This window comes from Cetorhinus maximus, chromosome 19, assembly GCF_964194155.1.
Source record: "Cetorhinus maximus chromosome 19, sCetMax3.hap1.1, whole genome shotgun sequence".
In the NCBI taxonomy this organism is placed as follows: Eukaryota; Metazoa; Chordata; class Chondrichthyes; order Lamniformes; family Cetorhinidae; genus Cetorhinus; species Cetorhinus maximus.
In genome coordinates, this window is record NC_135897.1 from 65,585,544 (window position 1) to 65,601,250 (window position 15,707).

General features: G+C 39.5%; 1 protein-coding gene across 4 annotated transcripts in view; it reads right to left on the reverse strand.

Annotated features, from left to right (window-relative positions):
- fxr1 (FMR1 autosomal homolog 1) overlaps positions 1 to 15,707 on the reverse strand; it is a 106,645-nt gene that overhangs the window by 71,414 nt on the left and 19,524 nt on the right. For all 4 annotated transcript variants that reach the window (XM_078563976.1, XM_078563974.1, XM_078563975.1 and 1 more), the window contains exons 2-5: positions 13,567 to 13,619; positions 12,981 to 13,074; positions 2,015 to 2,086; positions 1,053 to 1,201 (exon numbers count right to left, since the gene is read on the reverse strand). In XM_078563976.1, the coding sequence (XP_078420102.1) occupies positions 1,053 to 1,201; positions 2,015 to 2,086; positions 12,981 to 13,074; positions 13,567 to 13,619 (368 nt within the window). The remainder of the gene's footprint in view (positions 1 to 1,052; positions 1,202 to 2,014; positions 2,087 to 12,980; positions 13,075 to 13,566; positions 13,620 to 15,707) is intronic.

Below are 15,707 nucleotides of genomic sequence, written 5' to 3' on the forward strand. Positions count from 1 at the left end.
AATCTGCTTCCACCACCCTTTCAAATAGAGGCATTCCAGATCATAATTCACCATGTAAATAAAATTTTAATCTTTCTCTGGATCTTTTGATCATTATCTTAAATCTGTTGACCCCTGCCATGGAAACAGTTCTTCACTTATTCCATCAAAACTTCTCATAATTTTGAATGTTGTTACTAAATCTCCTCTCAACCTTCTCTACTCTATGCAAAACAATCCTAACCTCCCTTGACCTGCCACACAAAATTCCTAATTCCTGGTATATTTCTTTTGAAGGCCTTGACAGCCTTCCAAAAATGTGGGCCAGGATTTTCTGACCCCACCATGGGTGAGGTGGCACCCCAGCCAGAAGTCCACTGTCTTGCGGCAGAAAGTCCCAGCAGTGGGCAGGTGCGGAAAATCCCACCCGTGGAAATAATGCTCTAGGTGAGGCTTTAACAGTGATTTATAAAGGTTTAGTGTAACTTCCTTACTTTTGTACTCTTTTGTCTATTTATAAAGCATCTAAGTTTGTGTATATGAACTCCCAGGTCTGTTAATGCACCTGCTTTAAAATTATACCATTTAATATTTTATTGGCTTTCCTCATTTTTCCTTCCAAAAATGCATCACTTCTGCATCAAATTCCATTCTTAGCCAATTTTGTACCCAAGTTGTCACTGTACTTTTAATCCCACGGGCTTCAATTTTGCTACCAAATCCATTATGTGGCAATTTATCAATCACCTTTTGAAAATCTACATTCACAACATTAACTGCAGTACCATTATCGACCTTCTCTGTTACTTCATCTAAGATTTAATGTTCCAAGTACACAAGGTTTGATTTACAAATCATCTGGAGGCAAATGCAAGATTATCATGCAAGGATATTTTAACTTAGTTGGTTGACATGTGCTTAATTTGATCAGCTGAAAAGTGTTTCTTAGCCGTGTTTTGGCAATAAAAATGCTAAATAATTGGGTCACCTACCACTAACAACATTGCGAAGAGAAGAATAAAGGATATTTTAAACAGTTAAATGGTTAAGGCATGCACCGCTTCTCGACTTACGCTTCTTTTAAATCATCAGGAACATCAATTGTGCATTTGAAGAAGGTATTCTTTGTAACTGTCTTGTTTGGGTTCATAGGTCGTAATCGCTCAAAAGTAACAATTTCATTGTACGTTGCATCACAGGCAGCATATTCAATTACATAAAACTGCACAGAACAAAAGGATGTCAAACTCTGATACAGTGTGCATTTTTGTATATAAAACACTTCTTAAAAAAATTAATTAAGCTTACCTAAAAATAAAAGCCATAGTACTTTCTACAGAAATGTTTAGTACATAGGTGGATGGTTAAATAACAAAATTTAGACAGTTTAAAAAAAGGAACTTGACATTTGTTGAAAACGTAAAAATTGTGGGGTTAATCCGTGTAACACATTGAAAATTTAAGTCTTTAAAGAATGTGTCTTCAAGAACCTACCATAGAAGTGTTTCAAATATTTAATCCAATTTTCCATTTGATGTAATAGTCTTTGGTTCAACCATCCTTCATGGCAAAACATTCTAACAACCCTCTGTGTAAACACATCTCTCCTCACTGTCAGTCACTATTTTAAATTGATGGTCGATTACCGGCTCCCCAATCAAAAGGACAAAAAAAAACTTTCCCAATTCACACATCTAAACATATCATTATTTGAAAAACTTTTATTTAAAGCTTCTCTTAGCTTTCTCTGCTACTGTGGAAATCATCCTTGTATCTTAAGTCTCTATTGTAAACAGTTTCCCATCTGATTTTATCCTGGTGATTCTAACTGGACAATCTCTATGGCTTTCACATTTCTTTAATGATGTATTCATAGCTGCATGCAGTTCTCTTAGCTTAACCGCTTTACACTTCCATTCTATGCTCAGATTTATAAAACTATAACACTAACATAATTTGAAGTCCAATTATTTTTGTTAAAACATTTTACAATCCAATTATCTTGCTCGATCATCTCAAAATATTCCTAACTTACATCTCCCTTCATCATCCGAACCTTGGCAAGCCACCATCCACAGGGCTCTTGTTCATTTGCTCTAGAATAAACCTGGGAGAGGGGGGGTAAAGAGAAGCAAATGAATAAAACAAGAGTGACAAACAATGATCCATGCAAACATTTTAATTATTGCAGGCTACATATTTATTTAAAAACTACCTGGGCTTTGGTAATAGTGCAGTGGTACAACTAAAGTTCATTCAAGGAACCCAGGCTTAAAGAAAGCACTAGTGAATGGAATGACAGTCAACACTCTCAGCTTATTGCAATGAATATCAAACGATTGTCCATATTTCTCACATTTATTGGCTATCACATTCAGCTACCATAAGAAAGGAAACAAGAGACTGAAACTAACTCCCTAACTGCAGTGTATAAAGATGAATACAGCACTGAAATTTCCCTGCCTTCAATTTTAAAAATATAGAAGATGTCTGTGCAAATTTTTTTAATGATCCATATCATATTTAGAGACCATTATCGATCCATTAATTTTGAACCCATTTTTAAAATTCAACACTTTTTTTTTCAATGGTACATCTTCACCATGTTGTTCAATCAACTGATTGTTGATCAAAGCCCTTGTGTACACAACATAAGGCATAACCTACTTCATGCTCCTACACTAAGTTGCAATTGTGACAAGTATGCAATGATGCTGAATTGTTGTAACATGGATTTACTACACTGTTTTCACTTGCTTTGGGAATACTACAAAATAGGGTTGAATTTCCAGCTATATTTATATGAAAGGGGTAAATATAAAAGGTAGCATGCTCGATCAAGTTTGCAATGATTGAAGGCTATTTTCTAAGAATGACAATTCACAATGATTTCAGAGATAGTTCCTGCTTTGTAGGCAATTTTCACACACTGATCATATTTCAATACTGTACTAAAATAACCTTAGGAACAAATTTTTCAATGTAATGTAATGCAACGCAACTTGGAGGATACATTATCTGAAGAATACCATATTCTTATTTTCAAATCAACTGGTTAATAGAAGACCTCCACATCTGTTTCCAGCACCAGTTAACGTACATCAGTTACAAAATGAAAGCAGGTTTCAAAATAAATTCTAAAATTGTACAGCACAAAGAGGGAATTTAGTCCGAAGTCTGCAGCAATTAGAACCATAGAAAAGTTACAGCACAGGAGGCCATTCGGCCCATCTTGTCCATGCCAGCCCGAAGACACCCAGGTGCCCTTTCTGATCCCACCTTCCTGCACCCGGCCCATAGCCCTGCAGCTTACAGCGCTTTAGGTGCAGATCCAGGTACTTTTTAAAAGAGTTTAAAGTTTCTGCCTCTACCACCAACTTGGGCAGCGACTTCCAGACACCCACTACCCTCTGCGTAAAAAAGTTCTTCCTCATGTCCCCCCTACACCTTCTGCCACTTATCTTGAATCTATGTCCCCTGGTTCTAGAATTCTCCATCAAGGGAAACAATTTTATCCTGTCCACTCTATCTATTCCCTTCATAATTGTGTACACCTCAATCAAGTCACCTCTCAGCCTTCTTTGTTCTAAGGAAAATAACCCCAACCTATCCAATCTCTCCTCGTAGCTACACTTTTCTAACCCAGGCAACATTCTTGTAAACCTCCTCTGCACTCTCTCCAGAGCTATTACGTCCTTCATGTAATGTGGTGACCAGAACTGTACACAATACTCCAGTTGTGGCCTCACCAGTGTTTTATACAATTCCAACATTATATCCTTACTTTTATATTCTATACCTCTGCCAATGAAGGAGTGCGTTCTATATGCCTTCTTTACAACCTTGTCTACTTGATCTGCTGCCTTGAGGGACCTGTGTACTTGTATGCCAAAATCTCTCACTTCATCTACCCCTCTTAGTGTACTCCCATTTATTGCGTAATCCCTGTAACTGTTTGACCTCCCTAACTGTATGACTTTCACATTTCTCTATGTTAAAATCCATCTGCCACTTTACCGCCCACTCCACCAACCCATCTATATCGTTTTGGAGATTATGGCTATCCTCTACACTATCCACTACTCGGCCAATCTTCGTGTCATCTGAAAATTTCCCAGTCGTGCCCTCCATCTTCACGTCGAAATCATTAATATATAACACAAACAGCAAGGGTCCCAACACCGAGCCCTGTGGAACACCATTTCAGACAACTGTGCAATTGTTTTGCAGAGCAGTCCAGTTAATTCCACTCTCCCAATCCTTCCCCATATCCCTGCATTTTTTTCTCCTCCAAGTATTTACCCAGCTCCCCTTTGAATCTGTATCCATCACCCTATCAAGCAGTGCATTCCAAATCTTAACCATTCAATATGGGGAGAAAATGCTTTTCCTCATGTGCCTCTAGTTCTTTTGCCAATCACCTTGAATCTGTGCCTTCTTGTTATCGATCCTGCAGCTACTAGTAGTTTCTCTTTATTTGCTCCGTCCAAACCTTTCATGATTTTAAACACCTGTGTCAAATCTCCTCTTAGCTTCTCTGCTTGAAAAACCACCCTAGCTTCACCAATCTATCCACCTAACTCTAATTCCCTCAGCCCTGGAGCTATTCTAGCAGATTTCTTCTGTACCCTCATCAAGGCCTTCGCGTCCTTCAAGTATGGTGTCTGGATTTGGACACAATAATCTACAAAAGGTCTGGACTTACTGATGGCCATTAATTACACTGTTAAAATTAAGGAAAGCAAAGGGTTTCTCCATAAGATACTTGTGAAACAATAAAGTCTCTAAATGACCATGGTTAAAATAAATCTCACATCTTTCATATTTCTTCTAAGAAGTATCCTCCACATATTTCTGGAGTGCACAAGCACCAGGTATCCTCCTTTGGAGGATTCGCAAAGAGGCACCAGCATCCTTTGGATTTTGAGATTTGAATAACCTACCTTCACCGGTCATTATAAACATTGGGATTCATATAGCTCCACGTGCTATAAGATTGACCTTATCAGCAAACTTGTAAATAGGGCCCTAGCCATTTGCTCACCTTGCGAGCCTGACACAGAAATAGAGCACATTAAAGCTACCTGCCAGACAATGGCTATCCTAGTCAGATCAATGTTCACTGTGTATCACGCATACTTGCAAATGAGCCAAAGGCCGCCACTTTCAGACCTGAAAAGTGCCCAATCTACCTCAAATTACCCTGGAAAGGCAAGTATCTCAGAAATTTGAAGAGCAAGCAAGCCATTTCACATTGCAATTATGCAATGGCTACGCGAGTGGTATTTCCACTAACGGGATACTACCGACAGTCTAAAAAGACATTGAGCCTACCAAACAATTGAGCAATGTCGTATATGAATTTCAGTGTTGGTGCAATGCTGGGTATGTGGGCCATACTTCCCAACAATTGGCCAATCGAATCAAATAGCCTGTTCCTTCAGTTGTTTGCAATAGGCAGAGTGCAGGCTGTAATCAACCAGTCTGCATTTGCAAACCCAAAATAAAACATCTACTGCTAGATGTGATTCCGTGGTTGGGCAGCACTTGCTGAACAATCCTGAGTGCACTCTTAGCTACATTAACAACCAATTACAGATAATCAATCAAGCTCATAATGTGGCTCATTTAGAAGGGAAATACACTCATACGCAGGGATGCATTCTCTACAAAAGGAATATGTTCAAGCTTTGTGCCTTTTTTGAATTACCCAGGAGCTTGGGAAGCCTATAGCTCCCATCGAGTTTGCCAATCCAACATCTTGGCCAATCAGAGTTGACTTGTCAAGCAATCAGCACACTTTTTCCTGTAGTTTAAATTGTTCTGATCACTTGAAATTTGGCATTCTTGTTTTGTCCTGATGAATGCAAGACAAAAAGTTTCAGTAACATGCCCCTCTTCACAGCAATTTTGAGATTTTAGCATACTTAATACGGAGATGAATTCCCACATAGTAAACACAAAGTCTGCTGCAGCACCAGCTCAATCAAATGAAAGGAATATATTAATTTTCATTCATTCATAGGATGTGGGCATCGCTGGCAAGCCTAGCATTTATCAGCCATCCCTAATTGCCATTGTACAAATGGTAATGTATTGCCTTCTTGAACCCCTGCAGTCCAAGTGGTGTAGGTATACCCACAGTGCTGACAGGGAGAGAGTTCAGAATTCCAACATTTTGACCCAACAATGAAGGAATGGCAATATAGTTCCAAGTCATAATGGTGCATGACTTGAAAGTGGACTTGTATGTGGTGATATTACCATGCATCTGCTGCCCTTATCCTTCTAGGTGGTAGAGGTTCAGGGTTTGGAAGATGATGTTGAAGAAGCCATGGCGAGCTGCAGCAATGGTTCTTGTAGATGGTACGCACTGCTGCTATTCCCCTAAAGGCCTGTGAGATGAATGGCTGAGTGTGTGGACCACGTTTCTTAGAAAAACGATGAAAACCTACAAAACAAATGTTCTCTTTCTAAAGGCGACATCTAACAAAGTACAGGTCGAATATCCTTTATCCATACATCCAAAAACTGAACGGCTATGCAGCTAATTTGTATGTTAATAAAGTAATGTAATATTATATTACAGGTGCCATAAATGTTAACAGGTAAGAAGTAGGGCATGTGTGAGAGACAAATGGAGAAACAACTTATTTATAGACCATAGCTAGCCTGGGCTTAGTCTATTGTAATGTAAGTAGGCCTAGGCCTACCACGTACACAGTAGATCTTAAAACCAAAAATCTGAATACCGAAATGTAACGGCCCCAAGGGTTTCTAATAAAGGATAGTCAATCTGTAGTTTTTAGAGAAGAAAATAGTACTCCAGCTGTTATCAAAGACATGACAACTCTGATTAGATCTCCAGCTAATCTGAGAAAGTTGTGCTTTATCAAAGAAGGGAGCAGAATACTCCATGAATACCACTGAAATAAGTAGAATATTGCTTCACAAATCCCAAATAATTGCAGCCAATATTACATTCCACAAGTCACTGGCAAAGAAACAATTGCCTCATAAACTGGGTAAGTCAAAGATGGAAAGCACTACACAAGAACTTATTTTGATAACTAACATGTCTAAGCACAATGGATATTAATGCATTAAAGACAATCAATCATACGGAAAGAACGAACAATCTTACATTTCCATAGCATATTTCACAACTTCAGGATGGCCCAAAACCCTTCACAGCCAATGACTGATGTACTTCTGAAATGTACTCAGTGGTATAAGGTTGAGAAACATGGCAGCCAATTCACACACAGGAAGGTCCCATACACAGTAATGAGACAAATGATCAAACAATTTATCCTAGTGATACTAATCGAGGGATAAATGTTATCCAACAGACTGGAAAGGCTCCCCATGTGGTTCTTCAAATAAGTGGTGACGTGCTTTTAAAATTTGTTCACAGGATGTAAGTGTTGCTGGCAAGGCCAACATTTGCTGCACATCCATTGAGAACAGTTAAGAGTGAACAACATTGCTGTGGGCCTGGAGTCACATGCAGGCCAGACCAGGTAAGGATGGCAGATATCCTTCCCTAAAGGGCATTGGTGAACGAGATGAGTTTTTATTATTCATTTATGGGATGTGGGCGTCGCTGGTTAGGCCATTTATTGACCATCCCCAAATGCCCTTGAGAAGGTGGCGGTGAGCTGCCTTCTTGAACCTCTGCAGTCCATGTGTTGTAGGTACACCCACAGTGCTGTGAGGAAAGGAGTTCCAGGATTTTGACCCAGCGACAGTGAAGGAATGGCAATATATTTCCAAGTCAGGATGGTGAGTGGCTTGGAGGGGAACTTTCAGCTGGTGGTGTTCCCATGTATCTGCTGCTCTTGCCCTTCTAGATGGTAGCAGTCATGGGTTTGGAAGGTGCTGCCTAAGGAGTCTTAGTGAGTTTCTGCAGTGCATCTTGTAGATGGTACACACTTGCCACTGTTCATCGGTAGTGGAGGGATTGAATGTTTGTGGAAGGGGTGTCAATCAAGCAGGCTGCTTTGCCCTGGATGGTGTCAAGCTTCTTGAGTGTTGTTGGAACTGCACTTATCCAGGAAAGTGGAGCGTATTCCATCACACTCCTTACTTGTGCCTTGGAGATGGTGGACAGGCTTTTGGGAATCAGGTAGTGAGTTACTCACCGCAGAATTCCTAGCCTCTGACCTGCTCTTGTAGCCACAGTATTTATGTGGCTAGTCCAGTTCAGTTTCTATATTTATATGGCTAAGTGACGACTGATGGCAGTCTTGGTCATGGTAACAATGAAACTATCTTTCAGTTCCATATTATTTTTAATTAATTTAAATTTATTAACAATTTAAATTCCACCAGCTGCCGTGGTGAGATTTGAACCCGTGTCCCCACAGCATTAATCTGGGCCTCATAAAGATGGTGCATTCAGAAGAGTGGAAGTGAACGTAATTTAAAAGGAACAAGGCATTCAGGAGGGGATAACCTGCCTACTAAGTGAAGATAGGCAAGCCAGGGATGAAGGGAAGAAAAATTATGAAAATTTTGAGCTAACTATAATAAATGAGTAAGTTAATAAGTTAAAAAAAGGGTTTTGCTCTAGACTATCAAAATAGAAGAATGAAAATATCCACTTATCTCTCAGTTCAAATTATTACATTTCTCTATTATACCTTTCCATATGAATTTTCAGCAGGAGCTCAGTATTACAGATTTAAAACGGAACTCAGTTTCTATAATCTGAAAGGGACTCAGGACCTTAGCACTTAAGAAATACACAATTCCCTCTAGTATTAGCAATCAACCTCAAGGAAGGGGGCCTTTTATGCACAAATTATTGGCTATAAACAAAATACAACCAGGTTAAAATGATTTGGCTAGTATTTCAAGTTAGAGAACTGATAATGTAAACAGCTATGCTCCACAGAAACAAAGTGGGGTTCTTAGATCTATGAGCGTGAATGCCATTAAAAGGGATGCCACGTCAGATAGAAGTCCCAAAAGACATAATAATCTAATACATATATCTTTAGGCAATTAGGGATTATCATGCACTTCCATTTGAGTAATACAAAAAGTTACAATTACTGGATTGTTGAAAAAAGGCAAACCATAGCAAACGTTTGATGTGACTTTGGAAATAGTGCAAGTACTTAACTAAACGCCAGCACACAACTTCAAATGATACCGATACTTCGGGAATACGAGAGCTGGGTTTGATAACACAAATTGAGAGTGTGTTGCTCAAGCTTAACTAGATACCCTTCAAAAACATGGTGCATCATGCACAGACGCGAAGTCACCAAAAATGCTGTGGGATAGATCAATATGGAAATTAAAAGGGGTGGAAAAAAGGAAAGAGTTACAAAGCTTTAAGGAAAAGTATTGCTGAAAAAAGTGTCCTGATGAGTACAAGACAAAAAGCTTTAATGTCTATTTTTTCAGCAATACTCAAGTTCTGTACCACCAAGCGAGTATTTAAGGAAAAGAATGGGTGACCATTTTGTCGAATAGATTATAGCAAGCAAATAGCTAAGAGATAAGGGACGAAGCAGGGGTGCAAAACATAATGTACAATGGCAGCAATGGGTAGAAGGACCCATATGTAATTGAAAATGAGGACATACAGAAGATAGCTACATAAGGGAAGTCTTGTGGTGCAGTGAGTATTGCCCCTGCTTCTGAGCCAGAAGCCCTGGGATCAAGTTCCACTCCAGGGCTTGATGGCCAAGGAAGGTGCATTCATAAGGCGGCCAAACAGGTTGACTATTAACTTGTAAATCCTTGCAACATACTCCAATGGCAGGCAGTGACAGCTGGAGAGATTCCTCGTCATCCAAGTAATGGAAAGAAATTGGAGCTTCTGCCATCACGCTGCGTGGCTCCAGGACTACAACATGCATGTTAAAGTGTATGCTGCCACAGCAACTCCGACTCCTTGGGCGGCCGGTTGCTCAGTTGGCCGGACAGCCGCTGTGGATCAGATCAGCCCCAACAGAACGGGGTTCAATCCTCGTTCCAGCTGGGCTGGATTCAGGATCTGCCTTCTTGCCCTACCAGTGGTGGAGGTCATGGTGCTGTGGATTGGACCAGCCTCCTGGCAGAGAACTCAAGCAGCAGCAGCTACATATGAATGTAGGAGCAGAAGTAAACCTTCTAATCCCTCGTGACTGTTCTGCCATTCAATGAGGTCATAGCTGAGCCATGACCTAACTCCATATTACCTGCCTTTGCTCCATATCCCTTTACCTTTGGCTAACAAAAATCTATTAATCTCAATTTTAAATTAACTGAGCAAGAATCAACTGCTATTGGCGGAAGAAAGTTCCAAACTTCTACCAGCTTGTGTGCGTAGAAGCATTTCCTTTATGAGGGGAGTGAAGACATGGTAGCTAAATTTGCAGATGACACAAAGATAGGTAGGAAAGTATGTTTTGAAGAGGACATGAGGGGGTTGCAGAAGGATATAGATTGGTTGAGTGAGTGGGCAAAGATCTGGCAAATGGAGTTCAACGTGGAAAAATGTGAAGTTGTTCACTTTGGCAGGAAGAACAAAAAAGCAGAGTATTACATAAATGGAGAACGGCTGCATAATTCTGAGGTGCAGTGGGATCTAGGTGTTCTAGTACATGAGCCACAAAAAGTTAGTATGCAGGTGCAGAAAGTAATTAAGAAGGCTAATGGAATGCTATCCTTTATTACAAAAGAGATTGAACATAAAAGTAAGGATGTTATGCTTCAAGTTATACAGAGCATTGGTGAGACCGCACCTTGAATACAGTGGGCTGTTTTGGTCTCCTTATTTAAGGAAGGATGCAAATGCATTGGAGGTGGTTCAAAGGAAGTTTACTAGATTGATACCTAGAATGAATGGGTTGTCTTATGAGGAAAGGTTGGGCAGACTGAGCTTATTTCCATTGGAGTTTAGAAGAGTGAGGGGTGATTTGATTGAAGTATACAAGATCCTGAAGAGCCTTGACAAGGCAGACGTCGAAAGGATGTTTCCTCTTGTGGGTGAGTCCAGAACTGGGGACACTATGTTAAAATTAGGAGTCGCCCTTTTAGGACAGAGATGAGGAGAAATATTTTCTCTCAGAGGGTTGTGCAACTTTGGAATTATCTGCCTCAGAAGGTGGAGGAGGCGGGGGTCATTGAATATTTTTAAGGCAGAGGTAGATACCTTCTTGTTAGGCAAGGGAATCAAAAGTTATTGGGGTTAGATGGGAATGTGGAAATTGAAACACAAGAAGATCAGCCATGATCTTATTGAATGGTGGAGCATGCTCGAGGGGCTGAATGGTGTACTCCTGTTCCTTTTTTTTATGCTATATTCCTAATTTCACTCCTGAAAAGTCTGGCTCTAATTTTTAGACTACGTCCCTTGGTCCCAGGCTGCCCAACCAGCGGCAATGGTCCCAGGCTGCCCAACCAGCGGCAATGGTCCCTCTCTATCTACCCTAACTTTTCCCCTTAATATCCAAAAAATCTTTTGATCAAATCACCCCTTAACCTTCTAAATTCCTGGGAATGCAACTTTACTTTCTTTAATCTCTCCTTGTAACTTAACACTCAATTCCAGGTATCATTCTAGTAAATTTACACTGCGCTCCCTGAGGTCAATCTATTGTTCGTAAGATGTGCTGCTCAAAACCACTCTCACTACTCCAAATGTAGCCTAACCAAGAATTTGCACAGCTGAAAGAAGAAAAGAGCTGAAGCACATGCTATTTAACACATTTACAACTTTTTGGGAGTCTTTTCTAAAACTAAGAAACCAACAATGTCAACCAACATCAAATACGTATCATGTGTGCCAGAACTTTGAAAAGTAAAGCTCTAGATATACTTAAAGCTCTGAAAATGAGTAAATTCCCCGAATTGAACAAATTTATTCCAGGTTCCAAGAAAGTCAAGCTAAGAGATTTGTAAAATATCCAGGCATTTTTAATTACTTCAATGAGGCTCTGCCAGACAAACACAGGAAAATGCAGCTCCCATATTCAAGAGGGGTGAAAGCACAATACCTCAATTATTGACCCATGACCAAGATTTAGTAAATTGTACAGCTAATGGAAGTAAGCCACAAAAAGGATAATTTGGATAAAAATATTCTGAGCCTGTGCTGACTGATATTTTAGTCAAATGTAGCTCAATGACAATCCAGGCAATTCATATATTTCTGAATTTAAAAAAAAGACACCAAAGTTCGGCATGTGATCACCACACTTATTCTTCCATAACACAAGCATTTGTATGTGAACCCTTTTGTGCATATGTTGGTAATAGTAATTTCAAAAACTTATACAAAAGCAAAATACTGTGGCTGGAAATCTGAAATAAGAACAAAAAAGCAGGAAAAACTCAGCAGGTCAGGCAGCATCTGTGGAGAGAAAGAGCTAAATGTTTCAGGTTGATGGAGTTTCATCAGAACCGTTCATCAGTTCTGGTGAAAGGTCATGAAATGTTTACATAACAACCTCAGTGGAAAGTGGCCATAGGGGGTGGGGGAAGGAAATAGAAACAGACTGGAATCAGAAGATACAGCCAAGATCTTTGAAATTAAAGTTCAACACTGTATGTACCCAGCTCCGAGGCAAACAGATGAATGTTAAAAATAAAATTAGGACACACATGTACGACATGAATAGAATTGATCTTGCCAATGGTTGTGTGAGAGTGCGAGATTCCATAGTTGTGGCAAATAGTGATAAATAATATTAGGACTATGCACATGTTGAATCTATACAGTGCCATTGTCAAGACGCACAAATTTAATTTATTTATAAAGGGTGCTGAAAAAAGTTCTTCAGAGAGACTGTAAAATGCTATGATTTAAAGCAAAACATTGTGGAATTATGCATGATGCTTCTAAAATCAATGTGTCTGAAAACTAATTTAGGAAGGAATGCATTTTGTAGATAAAGCTGCACTTTTACTATAAACATAAAAGATGTCGGATTTGAATAGGAGGCTATCAGAATTGGTTACTGTATTTGTTTTGTGTAGCTTTACAATTATTTTAAGCTCACCTCAACCTCATCCCCTTCGCTAATCTCCTTTTTGAGATCAGAAGGGGGTGGTAATCGCACATCACAGAAAGGAATCCGACGTGCCGGTTGCCAACTGTTAAAAAAGGAAAAGTCATTTCAATAAGAAAAATAAATATTTAAATAAGTATGTTTTCTAATACAGTATCTTAGATTTCCTCCCTTTAGAACTAAGGCATCAAAATATATGAAATTACTTTAACAGGTTCCTATAAACACAATGAAAAATTACAAAAGGCAAGTTAGAAAAATACTGCAATGAAAGGTGGTACACAATTAGGGCATTTACATTTAACAGCACTATTGAGGTATTTTGCAAAAGTTCAGAGTAGCACCAAATATATAATTATCCCATCCCACAATGTTAGCTGCACCTCTGGTGAGGAAGAAATGACAGACAGAAGAATAGGTAACAGAATGAAGGCTCTCATTCAGAAGCAATAATTATACCTGTGGGTATAGAGCAACACTATTAAAACAAATAGGTCTAAGAGACCTACATTTTCCAGCAGCTCCTTGATGTAGGTATTTAAAATTTAATTCCATCACTTCAGTATAAAATACTTACTTGTTCTCAAAGGTAACAGCAAGTGAATCTTCAAACACATCTTTAACGAATGCCTAAAAAAAAAATTTAAAACTGGAATTTACAATCAGTTACTATAGTGCATATCAAGACTTATTTACGATACGTGGAAAAATATGGTCAACTGAATTGCTAGATTCTAATAAGCTAGTGATTTCTTGTATTGTGAGGTACATTCTATTATTGTCATATTCTTAATCCACTTTAATGCTTTTGATCAATCACAAATCAAAGCTCCATTAAAGCCATATCATTATACCAGGATAAAAAAGGCTACTTGTAGCCAAATATAAATTATAGGACAATCGAATAAAGTCAAGGGCAAGTTTGGTACAGAGTTTATCTGAAGTTCATGCTTCAATTTTGAGAACAGATGTGCAAATAGCTAAAGGGGTACTCTACTTTCGAAATATACTCATTTTTGCAAATAAACAGACAGGCTTAATGTCTCTTTTGTTTTTGCTGGATTTCTAGATCTGTATCCTGGACACAAGAACACCTGTTCTTGCAAAAATTCCTGCCTCCAGCAAGGCAAAGACAGTCAGCAATTGAGTCCTGTGACCCTGGAAGCTCACCATTACGAAAAGCAGGCCCTGCATGATACATCCAGTAGGAGACAATGGGGAAGCAGGTGGTCAGAGGAGACAATTCACACTCTAAATTGACAAATGACGACAAGGGGCCTGGAAATGAGTTATTTTGGGGTCTAGCTAAAGCCATCTCAAGCCACTACAGCTCACTTTTTCTGCACATGGCTGAATGACACAGGTGCAAAAGCAGGAAGTATTAATTATGATTAATATCAGCTAGCCCTAAATCAGCAGTGAGGCTGTGACATGAACAGTACTACAAAAGCTGAACTTCTGTGCAAAAAGAGGTGGTTTCAATTATATGTTCTGTGTGTATTCAATTAATTAGGATCCAGGCTAAAGATTCTGCAATTCCTCTTTGCCAGCCTCTGCATTCTAACCTCTGTAAACTAAAGGCCGTCCAAAACTCTGTTGCCCATGTCCTAACTTGCACCAAATCCCATTCACCCATCGGCCCTTGCTGGCCCACACTGGTTCCTGGTCAAGCAACACCTCGACTGTAAAATTCTCATCCTTGTTTTCAAATCCTTCCATGACCTCTCTTCTCCTTCAGCCCCATAACTTTCCAAAATATCAGCGCTTCTCAAAATTCTGATCTTGCGCATCCCTAATTTTAATCGCTCCATCAGCTTCCTGGGCCCAATGCCCCAAAATTCCCTCCTTCAAGCTCTCTGCCTTCCTACCTCACTTTCCTCCCTTAAGACACTTCTCAAACCTACCTCTTTAACCAAACTTTCGGTCATCTGCCCTAATATCACGTTATGTGGCTTGGTATCATTTTTGCATTATAATGCAACTGTGAAATGCCATGGTTATTTTATGTTAAAAGCATGATATAAATACAACTAGTCAAATACAACCATTCTGGTGTATTTGATTATTTCTCTTTCCTCATGTTGCCTATCTTTACAAAAGTGAAAAAGGAGAACTTTGGCCTGATCTTCCAGTCCCTGCATTGTCCGAGTGCCTAAAAGAGTGCCTTTTAGGCTAGTGCTTAAAAAGGGGTCGTTGCTGGTCTTCCCCCAACAACCAGCGTTACAAGGAAGCAGATGCATTGCAGGTATGCTCCACATTTTTGAAGAAGCTGGGATGGGAAGACTCGGCCAGAAACGCAGAGTTCCGGCATGGTGCAGAAAAGTAGGAGTAGAGTGGAGTGGCAATCCAATGTTGATTGCCACTCCTAGGAAGATTCAGGCCTTTGTTTAAAAAGCATTGGCAAGAATTGTAGTTAATTTAAAATGTTTGTGAATTCCCCAACGTCAACCTAGTAAATATGGTTTCACTTGGTGGAAAATGATCAGAAAACCTACAATTTATTCTATTCTACCTCTGTACCCTTTATATGGGTTTTAGCCAATATTAGGCAGTAAGTAGGTTTGTCAAGTGCAACAATATGAAAACAGGGCCTGTGACATTAAGCACTCTGCTCCTTTCAGGCACCAAGTTCATCCTTTCCATTCAGATGGACCAGGTCAAGTTTTGAGCAGGCAAGGACAAAGATCTGTCACAATCTGTCACCCTTGCACAAAATCG